General features: G+C 44.9%; 3 protein-coding genes across 3 annotated transcripts in view; 2 read left to right on the forward strand and 1 right to left on the reverse strand.

Moving 5' to 3' along the window:
* Positions 1-259: 259 nt before the first annotated feature.
* On the forward strand, positions 260-3,096 carry LOC105561271 (adenosine 3'-phospho 5'-phosphosulfate transporter 1). Its single transcript, XM_012011088.1, has 8 exons — positions 260-612; positions 791-999; positions 1,077-1,285; positions 1,435-1,659; positions 1,757-1,907; positions 1,984-2,195; positions 2,281-2,406; positions 2,477-3,096. Exons 1-8 carry the CDS (start codon positions 581-583, stop codon positions 2,642-2,644), a joined length of 1,332 nt encoding a protein of 443 aa, XP_011866478.1. The 5' UTR covers positions 260-580; the 3' UTR covers positions 2,645-3,096.
* On the reverse strand, positions 2,653-4,414 carry LOC105561270 (transmembrane protein 216-like). The gene has a single exon (XM_012011087.1). It carries the CDS (start codon positions 4,036-4,038, stop codon positions 3,610-3,612), a length of 429 nt encoding a protein of 142 aa, XP_011866477.1. The 5' UTR covers positions 4,039-4,414; the 3' UTR covers positions 2,653-3,609.
* Positions 4,415-5,358: 944 nt separating this feature from the next.
* LOC105561274 (ecdysone 20-monooxygenase) overlaps positions 5,359-17,377 on the forward strand; it is a 29,606-nt gene continuing 17,587 nt past the window's right edge. Inside the window, exons 1-2 of the mRNA XM_012011097.1 lie at positions 5,359-5,505; positions 7,709-7,941. The gene's annotated coding sequence lies outside the window, so the exon portion shown is untranslated. The remainder of the gene's footprint in view (positions 5,506-7,708; positions 7,942-17,377) is intronic.

The following is a 17,377-nucleotide window of genomic DNA, read 5'->3' on the forward strand; positions in this document are numbered from 1 at the left end:
AGAGGTAAATTGAAAGTTAAAAGTTACCGATAAAATGCAACTAAATTAAGTTAAAATTATTTAACTTAACTTTTATCTTTTTAACTAGACACTACCTAACCCCGCTGGTATTATTTTGTGCACGAAAGCTAATGAAAGGAATTAGCAAGCGCAAAAACTATATTTGACCGTGTCGGTAAAAAAGATGGCTGAAGGATCCCCCTTGAGGAAACGAATCCTTTCTGACGCGGCATACAACGTGGCACGCAGGCCTGGCAGGCCCCCTGGCACCCTGGAAGACTCGGTTCGATCCTGACCTCTTCCTGCGATACGTGTCGCAATATGTATACATGTTCCTATATATGTCACACGTTTCGCCCATGACGAGGACGAAGATTAGAAACACCATGCTCGCGGCACGGTAGAATCCGGAGTAGGGCGGAGATAAGACTCATTACAATTCCAATGATAATCGCTTGTGGTGCACAATAATGCGTAGGTGGAGGTTTCTCTGAGCCCGCGCGCGCACGTGAGCTAGGCGTGGAGACGCTCGCGACGAAGGTTATGGGATAATTGCCGGAGTTTCTCACTCGCGAGGAGTATGGGAAACTTTGTGGGCGACATCGTGATATGGTACGTCCCGATCTCCGGCCTTGTCGGATGCGCGAACGCAACGGCGGCATTAGTTTACCCTTTTACCGTTGACAACCGACGCGACGTTGCCTTTCGAATTTTTGATATTTCACTTTGACAGTTACACGTAATTTTCACGTTCGTCACCACGCAACTAAAGAGATTTGACATTCGGTAGCGTGCTGCTGCTACTTTCAGTCAGCATCATATTTGGAACCAGCGAGGTCGTCAAGCTGTTCACAAACAACGGCGAAGAAATCCTGAAAACGTCCACGTATAGCTGGATTTTTCGTCTGTGCTTGAATTTATTGGGATACGCCACTGTGCTGTTGCCGGGTTGCCTTATATACAAATATGTACGATATACAAAGTACATTCAAAGGGGTGGTGAGTACCTGTCGTGAAAGAGCCAATGTAACGTCTCTGAGTGTGTTGCGGTAATTGAAAAGAATATACTTTTGCAGGGAAAGGCTGTATCCCCAGACTGGTGCATTCGTGCTTCGTGGGACACTGCGAGACTGGTCTCCTGGACTCGCCGTCTTACGCTCCCAATGCTTCCACCCATGCCCAGCGGACATTTACCCAAGATGCCCTACTCCTGGCATATTGCTTCATCGGGCTACAATTTAGTTATCTGACGTGGGGCTACTTGCAAGAAAAGATAATGACACAAGTATCGATCAAGTTCCATCGATAGGAGAGGCATAGCTATTGTGAAAACAAAAAGCAATATTTGCGCTCTTCTACATTACATATTTTGTTGTTTGCTAGTGTAACGTTATTTCCTAATTGCACCATAATAACATGGATTTATTTGTACAGGAATACGAGGATGCTTCTGGCAATAAAGGGCGGTTTCAAGATTCGCAATTTCTGGTGTTTGTGAATCGCATCCTTGCCTTCCTCACGTCGGGATTATATTTACTTATTCAACGCCAGCCGCAGCACAAGACACCCCTGTACAAGTACGCCTTTTGCTCCTTGTCGAATATCATGAGCAGCTGGTGTCAGTACGAAGCTCTGAAGTACGTCAGTTTTCCAACGCAGGTAAAACATTCGTCGGCTTCTCCAACCAGCGATACAACTCTCGTGCCAAGATGCGAGTGTTTCAATGTATCCAATTAATGTTTTTATTTATTTTTAGGTACTGGCTAAAGCCTCTAAAATCATCCCAGTCATGTTAATGGGAAAAATAATTTCGCACACTACATACGAGTATTACGAGTATGTCACCGCGATTCTCATCTCCATCGGAATGACGCTCTTTATGCTGGACAGTTCTGATCATAAAAACGGTAAATGCTTGGTTAAATGTGCAATACGTGGTTTAGTTGCAATGAATTTATAACAGATTTATAAATTTCCTTTCAGATGGGGCTACAACGCTCTCCGGCGTCATTTTATTGGGAGGTTACTTACTATTAGATAGCTTCACAAGTACCTGGCAGAACGCACTTTTTACGGATTACGGTGTGACCAGCGTACAAATGATGTGTGCAGTCAACATGTTCTCCTGTTTGCTGACCGCGATGTCTCTGTTTCAACAATCGAGCTTTCCGCTGATATTCTCTTTCATGGCGACGGTAATTGGATTCACGATACGCACAGCCGGTGGCTCTTGCCATACCGCTTGCACGAAAGTAGCGCTAATGAATTTTATTCGTACAGTACCCCAGGTTTATAGTCGACTGCTTGCTGATTTCAATTTGCTCAGCAACAGGCCAGTTGTACATCTTTTTCACCATTTCGAAATTTGGATCCATTACATTTGTCATTATAATGACTATTCGTCAGGTACGTAATGATTTGATATATCAGTAACTGTGATAAAGCAATCTCACAGCCTGAATAATGTCTGTTGCAGGGCCTGGCGATACTGCTGTCATGTTTGACCTATCATCACGAGTTAAGCGTTGTTGGAGTGTTCGGTATACTGCTGGTATTCGGCTCGGTATTTTTACAAATTTACTGCAACAATCGATTGCGTGCAATCAGAAGACGCAGAGCCGCGGCAAGCAGTATAAAGCATTGAGAGTGGTATTACCTAGGCAGAAATGCAATTTTAATTATCGTAAAAGTAGAATTCTATCGACTGTTTGCCGTAATTGTCATAGATTAGGGGTCTGTAGTAATTAGACGTTGGCCGTAATTGTGGGCGCTAAATTTTAATCCTATTTCATTTATAATCGACACCGTGGTAACAATGGGGTAATCTTACCATGTAGATCGCGAATGTACCTTCGATAGTTTTCGATCGTGTGGACTTTGCGAAATATTTGTTGCAGTAGCCAATGTATTGCGCGTGTGTTAACGTATCTGGGAAGATAAGTACTTGAAAATATGTGATCTGAAAAAACGTCGGCATTATACCATTACGAAAAGAAAGCGTGTATGTGTGTGTGTGTTACGCCACATGTATTACGGCGTATTGTATTATTTATTTGAAAAATATTTATTTTGATATAAATGCGTATACACAACAAACATACACGTGCAAGTTTCTTACCACTGACAATGATATATCTGACATAGAAATAGACGCGGCGTTACGGTTCCCCTTTTTTTTTCCGTAGGATTTGCAAGCTGTCGCTTAGACGTGAGAACCATTTACAAATGGCAGTGTTCATAATCTTGATTATACACAAGTCGTGCGGCACGAAAATCGTTTACTTGGCCAGTCTTTGCTACTTTGCCTAAAAATATTTGCGACAAAGTCGCAACGTTACGCAGAATTGAATTTATATCAGACTCGAGGGAGAGTAATGCAATATTCTCACGCAGGATTATTTCTTACGCGTACAGACGTAACAATAATAATAATAATAATAATAAAATACACAGTAACACAGCGAGAAAAGTCTTATTGCGTGACAAAACAACGGCAAACACTTGGATCTCAGCCTCGACGACACCCGGAATGGTCGATTAAGCGTGATAGGTGCAGAACCAGAAGTGGAGTCATCGCGCGACTAGAATGTCAGAGGCGGTAACGGCCGGTCACTTCCCCGGGGCCGGTGGCCGGTAGATGGCTATAAGGCACATGATGGCGATGACCACCTCGGACGCCAGCAGTACCAGCTGTATGCTGCAGAGGATCACCTCCAGTCTGAGCACGTAGTACTGCCAGAGCAGGAAGTAGAGCGTTGCCAGCGAGCTGGGTACAGTCAGGACGATCCCGATGAGGATCGGCAGCCCGCGCTCGGTCAGGTTTCCCTTCCTTCCCAGGTAGATCCTGCCGCTCTCCGTCAGTATCAGGAAGAACAGCAGCGCGAACTCTATCAGGGTCTTGCCCGCGCCCGGCGACGGCATGTTCGCGGCCTTGAACAGCCCCATGCACAGCTCGCACACGGCGAACATGCCGAAGTAGAAGGAGTTGAGGTACATGAGGATCTCGTAGGTGAGCGAGGAGTTGGCCACGGTGGGCATCGCTGCCCCTCGGTCCTCTCGATCGCCGCGGGAAAGGGGAGCGAGCGCGGTAAGGGTCCTCGGAGCTCGGACCGGCTCTACGAACAAACGCACCGCCGCTCAACGTACGGCATGGCTCGCGCGAACTGGCGTCTCCCTCAACCGCGATCCATTTCCCCCTCGTTGCGTGCGACGTCCGCGACGTATCGCCGCTGTACCAGCGCGGTCTCGTCGCTCTCGGTAGCTCGGCTGCGGCACAGACCGCGAGGCAGCAGCGCGTCTCGACGCCCGTGAGACTAGTTGGGGAACGCTGGGACCTCGCGCGCACCTTGCCAATTCCTCACGCTTGTCCGTGCGTTTATTTTTACCACCGCGAGCGCGCGACACCGCGCGCGCGAGCGAGCTCGAGTAGGTCTCTACCGTCGTTACCGCCGTAGAGAAAATACGTCGCGCTGCTTCGCGGGAAAATAATAACGTTTCGACTATTAGTGTCTATTTTGTTCGGGAATTTTTCCAATTGCGAGAACGTCTCCGCGTCGCTAGAATTAATGTTTTTCCAGGCTCGCGTCAGCTGTATTTAATTGGCGCGAAATACCGACGGACACTAATTTTCATCCAACATTGATGAATTATTGGCGTTGGCCTCATAATTTCATTTGTGGTTCCTTTATGGCAAGTGTTTTTCAGATTTCCCGCTTGTATCTCGAGATTTTTAAATTTATATTGCATTCCAATTAACTACAGACGGTAAGGTAGGCAAGTTATCTCGCGTCGGTAATCCCCGGGGCGCGATACGAGTTTCGCGCGAGCCGCCGCGGCGCGGCGAATTTAAACCGCAGGGCGCGAAAGCGACGCCGATGACGCGCGCGTCGCTCTCGTGTTTATCTCGGATCGTCGACGTCGGGTTACTCGGAGTCGGTAGGGCAACGAGTTTCGCGCGAATTCGCGGCATGGACGCGCGTGGGAACTGCGTCGCGGATCGCGAAACGTGATCTGCCCCCCTCGTCGCCCCCGCCCGCCCTGGTAGCGCAGCACGGCTGGAAATTGTTAAGTCGGAAAATGAGCGATCGGGAATGGTGAGCGTGACGATGTCGCTGCGTCCGAATCTCGCGCGGCTCCTCGCGGACCTCGGTCGTCGCGGCGGCGATATCGCGCGGCGCCGCTCGCGCTATCGTCCCCGAGGTCGTCGCTCCTGTCCGTCACCGGTGACGCGTCGCGACGGCAGGCATTCCGACTACTCCGAGCAGTGGACCGGCCGCAACCTCGCCTCGACGGCGCGCTCCCGCGAGCCGCAAACGGCAGGGCCCGTCGACGACTGGAAGGAGGAGGAGGAGGAGCGAAAGGGCGGCTTTCTCGTGGACGCCCGGGAAACGATACTCGTGTTGGTGAGGATCGCGATCGTGACCACGGTCATCGCCACCCTGCTCGCCGCGTATCTGATAACGCGCCTGGCCCACGCGAGCTCGTTTCCCACCATCCTGCGAGAAGGTAGGCCAGCGATACGGCGGCAGTTTGGGCAGTTCGGCATCAACTGCGTCTGCAGTTGGGCTCATGTTCTGCCAACAGAGTCGACATAATCTGATAGCACGTTGCCAGCGGAATAGTATCTGCCGGTTTTTCTTTTTGTAGCGGTCCCGATCGAGTACGACATTTGCGCTTTTAAACAAAATCATGTGTTTCGCGGTCAATCTGCAGTCAATCTGTAAGTCGGCTCTGTTATATTTCCGCCTCGCGTTCTGTCGGCGTAATTTCGCAAGATTTGGGCTCGGTATATTCGCTGGGTCAATCGGTGCCCAGGATAACGTACTTGACGCCGGTTACATTCGTCTTTTTTAATCTTTTTACCTTGTAATTACCCAGATAGCGATGCATGTCCAAGAGACAACTTGATGACCGTCTTAAAGATGTCTTTTTGACACGCATGCTAGCTGGGTAGATTCATCTTCAAGCTAAATTACAAGAAGAGATTCGCCAAAAGTATACTATGAAGACGTTTCCGAGGGATAAACCATATTATAACTAGTGGGTCCACTTAATCAGTTCTTTTGTTTTGCGATCCCTTCTGCGTGTCCGACATTGCTCTGGTCGAGAAAAGTTGTACGTGTGTGTGGCTCTGATGAGTACGTGTACACACACGCGTCGCTGGATCTGCCCGGGTGTATGGCGGATTACCACGTGATCGAGAGCGCAAAGATCAAAGGGACCGGCAGAGAGTGGACCTACTAGTTGTGCTATGATAAGCCGCTGAGGGCATTGTCCCTAGTAGCACAGTGCATTGGCCAAATATTCCCATACAGCACAGAAAGTTAAATAATGTTGCTGAAACGTTCCAATGTTGAGTGTCGAAGTATAAATATCTTTCCTACGTTGAATCTACATTTCGTAACATCGATGCAATATTGCAATGTTGTAATGGAACGTTTCTGAGATGTTGATTCAACATTTGTATGCTGTACAGGATTGGTCCAATGTTGGTTATATTAGAAATACATTGGCCGATATTGTCCAACTTAAAGCCAGTATGGGCCATGGAATAAATGTAAATATTGCACGATAAGAATTATGTAATATTAGATTTATATTGGAAGTGCATTGGCCAATATTTAACGATGTACTAAGAATATTAGTCTAAAATTGATACAATATTAGACAAATATTGGCTAAATAAGAGAAGTCCATCTTACAATATTGGACCCCTGAATAGTCAGTGTGAGGACAATATTGCTAACAAAAGTGTTAGCATCTTGTAATGCTATTGTGCTGTTTGCTGGCATTTAATGTCGGAAATGAAACATTCGTATGATCCAAACATACTAGTAAGTGCTTGGCCAGATGTAATAGATATAACACGTTTATATCTGTTGAAAAATTGAACACAATGCTAACTCCTTGTTAACAGTATGCCCATTCGATGCCTTCCCTCGTTAGCTGTGCACTTATCTACGACAATATGTTAACATTATGCCAGCTGTATTTAAATCGCTCAAACATTGAATGCATGTTCGTAGCGAAGAGCTAGCGTCAGTTGCTGGCATTTTATTTCCATACATCGAGCGTACTGGCTGATTGCGAGACCAATATTGGGAATACTAGATTTACATTATTTCCGAATATTGGACCAATATACTGTGTTACCAGGGGTTGTGTACAGATTTCGGACATTACTAGGCAATCAATCTTTATTACACTTCAACTTACATGCCAAGAAGTGTGGGTCTTGGTTTACAGTTATATCCTTACCTCATACACTCATTCATTTCTCCATAACTGCACTGCGTTCCATCCCCTAACTTCTACGTGCGCCTCTGTCCTCTTTTCTCAATTGTACTATTTGAACTTACTCTCACCCTATTTAATTTTACCTATTACTAGGCATTACTAGGCATTTTTTGAGCATTGATGGGTGTTATTTGACCTTGCTGGGGCATTATAAAGAATCTAAAAAGACAAAACAAGATAATAAGATAAAGTAATGCCCATTGGGCATTAGTTGGCATTGGTATACATAACTTTGGTCGGCGGTTTACCCCTCGGACGTTTCTTAATCATTAACGATGAAGCAGCGTTAAATCGCCGATCAATGACGTGAGGATCTTGTTTAAAACAAATCTCTACTCCGTCTACTTCGGAACAGAGTAGACGGCCTGCGAGAGACAATTCAAGCGAGGGAATCGCATTTTTTTTTTTACAGGTATCGAGTTTCTCGGGCCGATTTTCGTCAAGTTCGGCCAGTGGGTGTCCACGCGGCGAGACGTCTTCTCGCGAGACATCTGCGACACGCTCTCGCGGCTGCAACGGAACGCGACGCCGCATCCTTGGCCGTACACGGAACGCCTGCTCGAGGAGACATACGGCCCTTCCTGGCGGGACTTGTTCGTGAGATTCGACGACGAGGGACCGATCGGCTCGGGATGCTGCGCGCAGGTACGCAGACGATAAGCCCTAGACTGGAGATTCGCGTGCAACGAGATGAATGTTGGTCGCGCGAATTTAACAAAGATCGATGCGCAGGTGTACAAAGCGTGGATCGATCCGAGTGCGACGCGGGATTCTCGGGATTCTCGGACGTCGCGTTTCATGGAAAGTAAGCTAGAAAGCGTTTTCACCTCTCCTCTCTGCGCGCGCGTAACATCGCCGCGATAGAAATCGCGCGGGCGCGATTTAGCGAAAGGTCGCCTCCGTTATCGTTTCGCCTGGAACGACCAAGCGTTCACGCGGCAGACATTTGGCAGCCTGTTCGGATACATTTGCATAGCCGCATTAAGTATACGCGCAGAGAAATCAGGCCGATCGCAGGCCCAAAATGAACAACATTTGTCAACGTATTGCCGTTTCTAAACATTTACCAATTTCGTTTCTCTTTTGAAACGATACGTTCGAACGGGTAAAAATGAGTTTCTGCTAAATTAATATCATATATTGGTTCAGCCATGAATTTATTGCCCTTGGAGCGAAATCTGCTTAGCGGAAAATTCATTGTTAGATCGTGTTGTTGCGAAAAAAGATCCACGATTGAATTTGGACGTTGAAAACCTGCTATCTCATATTAGAAGCTCATTTCATAATAGGGAGTTTTTATCTAATTATATTAAAAAGTTATAATTTTGCTAAATGTTAGGAGAAATTTGCAAAGCGTCGATTAAAATGGTAATCAATTACAGAAAAGGGATAAGAGAAAAATTATGTTGATCTAGCAATGAGGAACATGAAGGCAGGTTTTTCCCTACTTGTAAGACTTCACAATCGCACCCACTCTCTTCAATTTATTTGAACCGAGTGGCAGGGTCAACTTGCTAATAGCTGTAAGTGACGAATGAGACAAGACCGATATATATCAAGTATTTCAGACGGAGCTCTCGATGAAAGCGACGAATCCGCGCCTGCCAGTCCGCGTGCCAGGAAATTGCAAACCGTAGCGGTAAAAGTGTTGCATCCCGGAATCAAAGACCAACTCAAGTATCCTCTTTGAGATATCGTGCAGATAATTCTTAGTTTTTCCCAGTAACGTTGAAAGTACCCCTCGACGGAAATGTCGAGTTTATGTACCTTCCCAAGTCTTTCGAAGGCACAAAATCTGCTTATCTAGTTATTAATTCATGAGCCCTCTTGTTAGCAACTTCAAATGCCCGGGAACTGAAAGCCTGAACGTTTTCGTCGAACGTAAATTCAATTAACTAATCAGAATATTCTTCAATGTCGCCAACGGTAATTAACAACATCGGTGTTTCCTTGACCATACCTGGCATTTTTAATAATACAGAAAACTTATTGCGAAAAGTATTACCTCTACGTACTATAAAGTACCATGTATATGCCTCAGTGGTCGAATTGGTGAGACGCCCGCCTAGAGTGTAGGGGGAGGTCTAGGTTCAAACCCTGGCTGATGTAAGATTTTTCGCAATAAATTGTCTGTATTATTAACAATGTCAGCTATGGTCAAGAAAACACTGACGTTGTAAATTGAATTAACCCGAAAAATCTGCTACGAAATGTTGACTCGGCAATAATGCATATTTGCTTCAGAAGGGACATCGTGATAATGCGCGGCCTTTCCAAGTGCGTCATGTACTTGATCCCGAAATTGCGCTGGCTCAGTCTCACGGATTGCATCAATGAATTCGCGCGCATAATGGAAAACCAAGTAATTTTCCACGAGTACCTTTTCACTTGCTCTGTGTAATCCGAGAGAAATTTCGTTATAACGAACCGAGCCGGGATACGAATTTCTTTGATTGAGATCGAGAGTCGTCGGTGTCGGCATAATTCTGATGAGTTTCTGAGACGAAGTCGATAAGAAACAGTAAAATTCACTAAACTTGAGATTAGTAAACTTTTCTACGATTGGTCAACTGTCGATCTAATCTCAATCCATAGTCTGATTACGGGCTTTACTCGTTATCGCGAGAACGAGAGACGATCCAGACATTTATAAATTTAGCTCATTCGAATTATGCCGGACCTCTAGTTTATAAGTAATTCTCACATTCAACTAAATCGTGCAATCGATTTTTGCCAAGGTTGACATGCGACTGGAAGCCTCCAACCTCGCGAGATTCTCGATAAATTTCTCCAAGATGAGCGAGATCGTGTTTCCGTATCCTTACATGCATCTGACCCGTCGCGGGATACTCGTCGAGAGTTTCCACGAGGGTTCACCGATATCCGATTATCTCGAACACGGCGACGCTGCTTTACGGCGGAAACTCGCCAGGATCGGAATCACGATGGTCCTTAAAATGGTCAATATATAATCAACACTCGGCCGTTTCCGATCATTATTGTCGCTATTAATGTCTGTAAAGCTGTCCGATTCCGGGAGGGTCAATGTTGAAATTCGAAGGAGAGAGAATTCTGATTCCAAAACTTTATAAAAGATTGATCGGTGTCTCGTAGCGCCCTTTCAGCCTTTTCGCTCGGAACTGATAACGTGCGAGTTACGCCGTTTGTGACCGTAGATATTTAAGGACAACTTCATCCATTGTGACCTGCACCCGGGCAACATTCTAGTCGAAAAAGCGGTCGTCCCGAAGGCGAGCCTGTTCGACACCTTTCGGCGGGTCATTACCCCCGATTACGTGGCGCACGACCCACGCCTCGTCATATTGGACTGCGGCCTAGTGGTATCTTTGACTGATCGCTGCCGACAAAATCTCCGAGACGTTTTTTACTCGGTGCTAATGGGAAACGTAAGCCCGAGAAGAGCGAATATAACGTTCACTTTTTATTGCGTTCCTTGCTCGAGCTTTCTCAACGGGGAACTCGAGTCGGAGGAACACGTTTATTCTTTCTCTTGTCTCTCTCTTTTTTTTGTTATCGAAGCGTGCTTTCCTTCGGTATTTTAACGGGGGACGTAAACCCGAGGCAAGACGCCTATTTTTAATCGAAGCGCATCTTTTCCGATATCAAGTTTCGAGGCAAGGGGCTCGTCGTTGTAAAGTACACGGCAAAATATTTGCGTTAAAAATACGTTAAAATATATGAAAGTAATCGCGGCTATACTTACACGGGCGTAAATTGCGATCTGTAGAGAAAGACAATTGAAACTTAAGTGCACGTGTTTCTCGCCACATTCTTTTCAAGCCTCTTTTCTCTCGTGTTTCTGTCGCTTTTTATTTCCCTTACGTTTTGCACGCGGCATCTCGTTCGCCTCGCTGATTGTTTTTTTACCGCACGCTTTTGTATTCCCCGACCGAGCGATTCAAGTGCGAAATTTCACGTGCAAAATGTAACGTAGGGCGAAATGGCGGCACAGTATATCCTGGAGCACAGTTCGCACATGACCCCCGATCCGGACGGCTTCAAGTGTTCGATGAAGAACATCGTCAAGACTCACCTTTGTAATCCGTTTAACGTTAGTAACAGGTATTCCCTTCCAAGTTTGAGAGATCGCTCGAGCGACGTGTCGTTTCTTCCCACACGGAACAAAATATCTAATAAATATCCAAGGGATATCTACATATCCATATGATGTCCATAGCTACCCCATTTGGTGTATTGTATCGTACACGAAATTTACGTACACAAAATTTTTCAATAATTGGAGTATTTTAGTGGATGTAATGGATATCTATGGGACATCTATATGAATATCCACTAGACACTGATATGGATGTCTAGTGGATATTGGCATAAATATTCTATAAATATCTATTAGATCTCGAATGGCGGACATTTGGGTATCTAAAGCACATCTAACGGATATTTTGTAGGTATTCGTGGATATCCTTAATATCTGTCGTAGATATCCATTAGACATCTAATAGATGTTTATGTTCCGTGTGGGTCGCGATTCCCAGTTACCGTGTTGTCGCTCGATCGAAATTGTATTGGAGACTGTTATTAATTTTTTACGCGCGCCCGCATTGATTTGCATCCTTCTCGGAATCTGTCTCCCGCGTTTTTATTTTTACTCGAATGACTGCGCGCGTAAAACATTGCACGAGGCACAGTTGGCGCGTCAGTTAAATCGAATCATCGTATGTTTTTAGCAACAACGTGAATGCGAATGATTATATAGCGGGAGCTGCCGGGTACACTGTTTAAAATCGTGTGGATCGAATCGGGAGCAATCGGCCTCCGAGAAATGTATTCGTGTGAAAAACGACGGCGCGTATACTTGATGTGGCACGCAATTACGAGTTACGAGACGTCTCGCGAATATTAACACGCGCAAGGGGCGGACGAACCAGTTTTTGATACCGGTATCGTAACGCCGATAATGGATAATCGCGAATTATTGCGATTCTAAAGATAGGCGTTAGCGGAAAAATCCGCGTCCGTCGCGACGACGGTCCCTCGATCGCGAGGGAATTCGTTTGGACGAAAGAGCGTGACGGCGATCCGCCGGGACACGCCTTCCCGCGTATAAGTTTTCCTGTTTATACAAGTAATTACTACACGCGCGCCGTCCCCGGGTATCCGCAGGTAAACGCAAGTACCGTTGTGTCGGAATTATTCTCCGCGATGGTCCGCCACCGAGTCAAGCAGGACGGATCCTTCAGCGGCGTGATTCTCAGCATGCTCGTGATCGAGGGTCTCGGTCGCTGCCTGGATCCCGACGTCGATATTTTCACGGAGCTCCTGCCCTACGTCCTCAGCAACGCTTTGTACAACGAGCAGAGGCGCGGTTTCGAAACAGAAGTTGACTCTTACCTTGATGTCATGTCTGAAATTTTCTTTCCATCGTAGCTCCCCTGCCGGAAATAATTCTACAGAATTCTACAAAAAAATTAAACATAACTGCCAGAATTTAAGAAATTCTACAAGTAAGCAGATGTTTTAATTCTTCGAGGTGTTGTTTCTCAAATTTTTTTTAAACTAGTAAAGCTTTGTACTAATTTTTACAAATTTGTACATTTTCATGAAATGTTACTTGCAACAATTTCTTGATTTGAGAACATTGTAATTTGTGGCACTATTTCGTAGATATTTTTACAAAAGAATTAATGTTTCAGCGAAGGTATGAAAATTTCTACAAATTTTTATTTCAAATCAATTTTTTGTAGTTATTTATAGAAATTGTTCCAGCTAGGGTCGTACGATAAAACAATTGTTTGCACGTAATTATGCGTTTATGTGATTGGCTGTGATTGACATCCCTGTTTATCGTTGCGACCTATAAACGTGCCGCTCATCTGCGCCTATCTACACTACAAAAGAACCTCGCGGCACTGGTACTTCGAGAACGAATAGACCTATTGGCTGATTTACTAGAACTTTCTACTTGATGTGCATATCAAATGATCCTCCCTACACTTTTAATTACCAAGAAGGCCAAGAAACCATTTTTTTTTGTAGTTTTGATAAAAATGTCGCTTGTTCGATATTTCATTTGATATATTGACTATTCATTCGGTGTTAGCTACGATACTTTCTAACTTTGCGAGTATATTCATATTCGATAGTTTTTCTCGATTTCGACATGTCTACTCGTGTGTAGTTAAATTGGGGAGAATAAGTTTCTTCCGGAACGGGAGGTAACCGCGGGCGAATTCCAACTTTAATAACGCTGGACCGCGCGACGGTCCGCCAAGAGAGGAACAAGAGAAAGAAGGGGGGGAGAGAGGGGAAACGGAGAGAGGATTCCCATTTTTAAAACGAACCATCGCGCCGTGTAATCGCATCCGACAGAATTCCGGCGAGTGACCAGTTGTGCGGGATCGCTTCCTGGTTGGTCGGACAGGTCTCTTCGGCGCGAAGCGGCGCGGTGTACACGTGCACGCGTGCACGCGCGTACACCTGTGTCCGTTCCCACCTTGCGCCCCGCATACGCGAATTATGTGCGTGGATTTACCGCTCGGTGGACGGGAACCGGCTATTAATCGAAAAGTTGAGCCTCTCTTCTTTCTTTTCTTTCTTCCTTTTTTTTTTACAAAACCGCAAGTGATTTATATAGTTACGAGTACGTCACGCGTGGAGCCGAGTCGGCAGCTTCGTGCCGGCATACCTGAGGACTCCTTAAAGAATTGTTGACCCCGTGTATTTGGCAAAACATTGATATCGCGTCCCACACTCGACTCGCACACGACAGAAGTTTATTTATTAGCGGATAAAAGAGTTTGGCGGTTTTTTATGTTACAAAAGGAGAGTTAAAAGTAGATTTCATTTTTTAATTTTTATTCTTTTTCACTTTATCTTTATTCATGTGTTCTCCAGCGTTCTTCGTCTTATTATGCTTAATTTTTTATTCATTTATTCTCCGCTGCTTCTTTATCTTAAACTCATTTTTTATTCAAAGGCCAAGGGCAAGAACTCGATTAAGTCATGATTACGCGATATGGTTGTAATCGCTCGTTATTTTTGGAATCTTGGCTCTTGGAGTTTGGCAATATCTATTTTTAGATGTATTCCATGTTTAGGCTTGAGAGAAAAAGAGATTTAACCATGTATACATGTGGTAAATTCTCAAAAACTTATCTGGGCGGGTGTTTAAGATTATCATCACTTTTTACGTGAAAGTCAGATCCTTTCCTTCTCGAAAATGTAATGATAGAAAAGTGCGTCGCCACTCGCACACTTACTGACGGATTATTAAAATTCCAAAGTCGCGACAGAGCAGAAGGCCAAGCAAAGGTCAGATTCAGCTGTGGTCCGACTAGTTGCGCGATCGTCTTTACGAAATAATAACCAACCTTCTAGTGAGGCCGGCTTTCTATCTCTCTTTCACACGCTACTCGTTTGGCCAATCCTCGGCATTTCTACGTCGTTTTTCACGAAAGAAATAGGTTTCCTCTCGCTCTGTGGGACTCAAAATGGGACGTGATAATTAGACGCGGTTAAGCAACACACAGGGCCAACTACAAAAACCAGTTTTTTTGAGCAACAGCCCGCCTTTTCAGACAGACATCACAGACGTTCCATGTGCTACACAGCGGAATATAATTATGAGAAAAAGGATATTCGGTAGATGTGTCTTCGGCAATTTTGCAATGTCCTCTCTCGATTATTCGAAATACCTACCGAGTCGATCCGCTGTCGGAATATCGCGAATGATATTTTTATGGTGGTTTTAGGTACCCCGTGAAATGTCTGCGGAATATCGCGTGTCACACGGGTAAAGTCTTCTCTTCGCCGCGACTTTTTCGGGGGACGTCGAATTGTGAACGGCAAAGTCACGTTTTCGCCGCTTCACGTGAGACACGCACGCCTGGCCCTGTGTCGTGGTTTATTTATGCGTGCGATTATCTCGCGCCGTAGGAACAGATGTTTGTGCGGTATATAGGGTGTGCTGGACCTACCGAATGTCTCCTCGTGGCTGCCGCACGCAGTAACGGAAAAACTGATGAGTGGAAATGAATGAAATTTCACGCGCAATTGTTGTATCCACAATGCGCGCACTGAAATAATCATTCGTCGAAGAGCATGAGAATAAAACTTGTAATATGAGCATCACTGTACGTTTGTAGAGGAAAGTCCTCTAGTATGAGATAGGATTCTAATATGCGATAGCACACCCACAGAAAAAATTTCCTGAGGCTGCAGGTTTCCAACGTCCAAATTCAATCACAAATCTTTTTTCGCAACGATTACACGATCTAACCATCAATTTCCCACTAAACAGATTTCGCTCCAGGGGCAATTAATTCATGGCGGAACTCATTGCTATCTCATAGTAGGAGCCTATCTCATAATTTCCTCTATTTTGTCACGAGATGGTGGTTATTTGACCATCATCTCGTGACAAAGTAGAGAAAAGTCCCCTATTAACCATCACAAGATGATGGTTCGTAACACTCTTGGCACAATTAATTCGAGTTTATCTTTCTCTCGGGAATGACAGTGAATCTAGAGTTGGCCCATATTTATTAAGAGAATAATACGGAATACGCGCTCTCTGTACATAGCCACTAAAATTATATGTTAAAGCAAAACACGCATTGTCTCATTAGTCTGGCAAACTGTGATACATGTAACAGAACATTCTCAGCTACAGCTGTCACGTTAGAACCGGTCCATCCGTACAACACCCGATACTTGTTCGTCTTTCCTCGTCTACTCCATATGGGATTCCCCTGTTCTCATGCACGCTTAGAGCTAAAAATACCAGAGTGCTCGTTAACGCTACAGGTCTGTAAAAATTTACCCAACTTATTGTATAGGTTCTTGAGACGCAGCGTGACGCGACAGATGCGCCCTTTTTCCAGTAGCTAGCTCTTTTTTTTTTTAATTGCACAAGCTAACGGTACGACAATCATAAATTAGCATTCGCGTTGAGAAAGAATTTGCGCTTTGTTCGTTTTTCGAACGCGCATCTGATTCTCGACTAGCGACAAGCCTTAGGATTGGATTCACTGGTGAGTCTCGAAGAGAAATTCGCCAGATAAAAATTTTGCGTATTACAAGATGATTTAAAAAGGGGCACTAACGGGCAGGCAGGGGGTTAATTAAATCCGCAATTGCAAAACTTCCCCGGTCGGTTGGGTCGAATCGACGTTTAAAAAGGAGGTCGCGCTAGATCGTAGAAAACGATTGTGTCGCTTATTAATATCGCTGGTTATTTTGCGTTCTGCGGCGCATTTTTATACCTACTTATGGAAACTTAGCTCCGGCCAGATATACGCAATCGGAGAAACACGACTGACGCGCGTTTCACGCTTCGAGATTAAGCCCGGTGCACGCCTGTCGTTAATATTCAGACTCCGACGGCCGGATTCGGTGCCGAATATGCTGTAAGAATGACTTTGATCTCGTCGACTCGCGAACGCTCGTAGAAAATGAGGTCTATGGCGATTTAAATTAGGCGCCTGACGTTAATTACGCAATTACGCACCTTCGATAATAAGGTAACTACACATTACAGCTGGCGCGTAATGTTAATCACCTTAAAAAAATAACCTTTTTTAAAAAAAATTCAAAAAACCCATACAGCACACAAATGTTGAATCAACATGTCAGAAACATTCCATTACAACATTGCAATGTTGCATCAATTCAATTCAACTTAGAAAAGATATTTATACTTCAACTTTCACCATTGCAACGTTTCAGCAACATTATTTTAACTTTCTGTGCTGTATGGGAAAAGACGCCAAGTATCAGCGCCATCCAATCCAGAAGTATACATTGTAATTACTTGGATATATTTGGTTGAAAAAAAATAAATTTTTATTGGATCTCTACAAAAGTAATGATATCATCAAATTGCGCCAACTAAAATGGATATACAGCTGGCGCGTAATGTTGATAATGGAAACGGGGAGTTGCCTCGAAGAAGGGATAAGTTACAAAAAGAAAGTCTTAAAATTCGGTGTCCGAAGGCACTTTGAAGGAAACGACGTCGCGATCGGGAGAGCGGGGAAGCTCCGGGATTTTAGCGTCATATCGGGACGCGATGGACCTTTGTCCATCCAGCGGCTCTGCA

Source organism: Vollenhovia emeryi, unplaced genomic scaffold (genome assembly GCF_000949405.1).
Source record: "Vollenhovia emeryi isolate VEMERY1.0 unplaced genomic scaffold, V.emery_V1.0 DF939209.1, whole genome shotgun sequence".
NCBI classification, from domain to species: domain Eukaryota; kingdom Metazoa; phylum Arthropoda; class Insecta; order Hymenoptera; family Formicidae; genus Vollenhovia; species Vollenhovia emeryi.

Coding starts and splice junctions, on each gene's coding strand:
- LOC105561270 (XM_012011087.1), bottom strand. CDS start 4,038: ATGCCCACCGTGGCCAACTCCTCGCTCACCTACGAGATCCTCATGTAC.
- LOC105561271 (XM_012011088.1), top strand. CDS start 581: ATGGGAAACTTTGTGGGCGACATCGTGATATG. Junction 1,286..1,434: donor AAGAAAAGATAATGACACAA/GTATCGATCAAG, acceptor TTATTTGTACAG/GAATACGAGGATGCTTCTGG. Junction 2,407..2,476: donor TTATAATGACTATTCGTCAG/GTACGTAATGAT, acceptor TGTCTGTTGCAG/GGCCTGGCGATACTGCTGTC.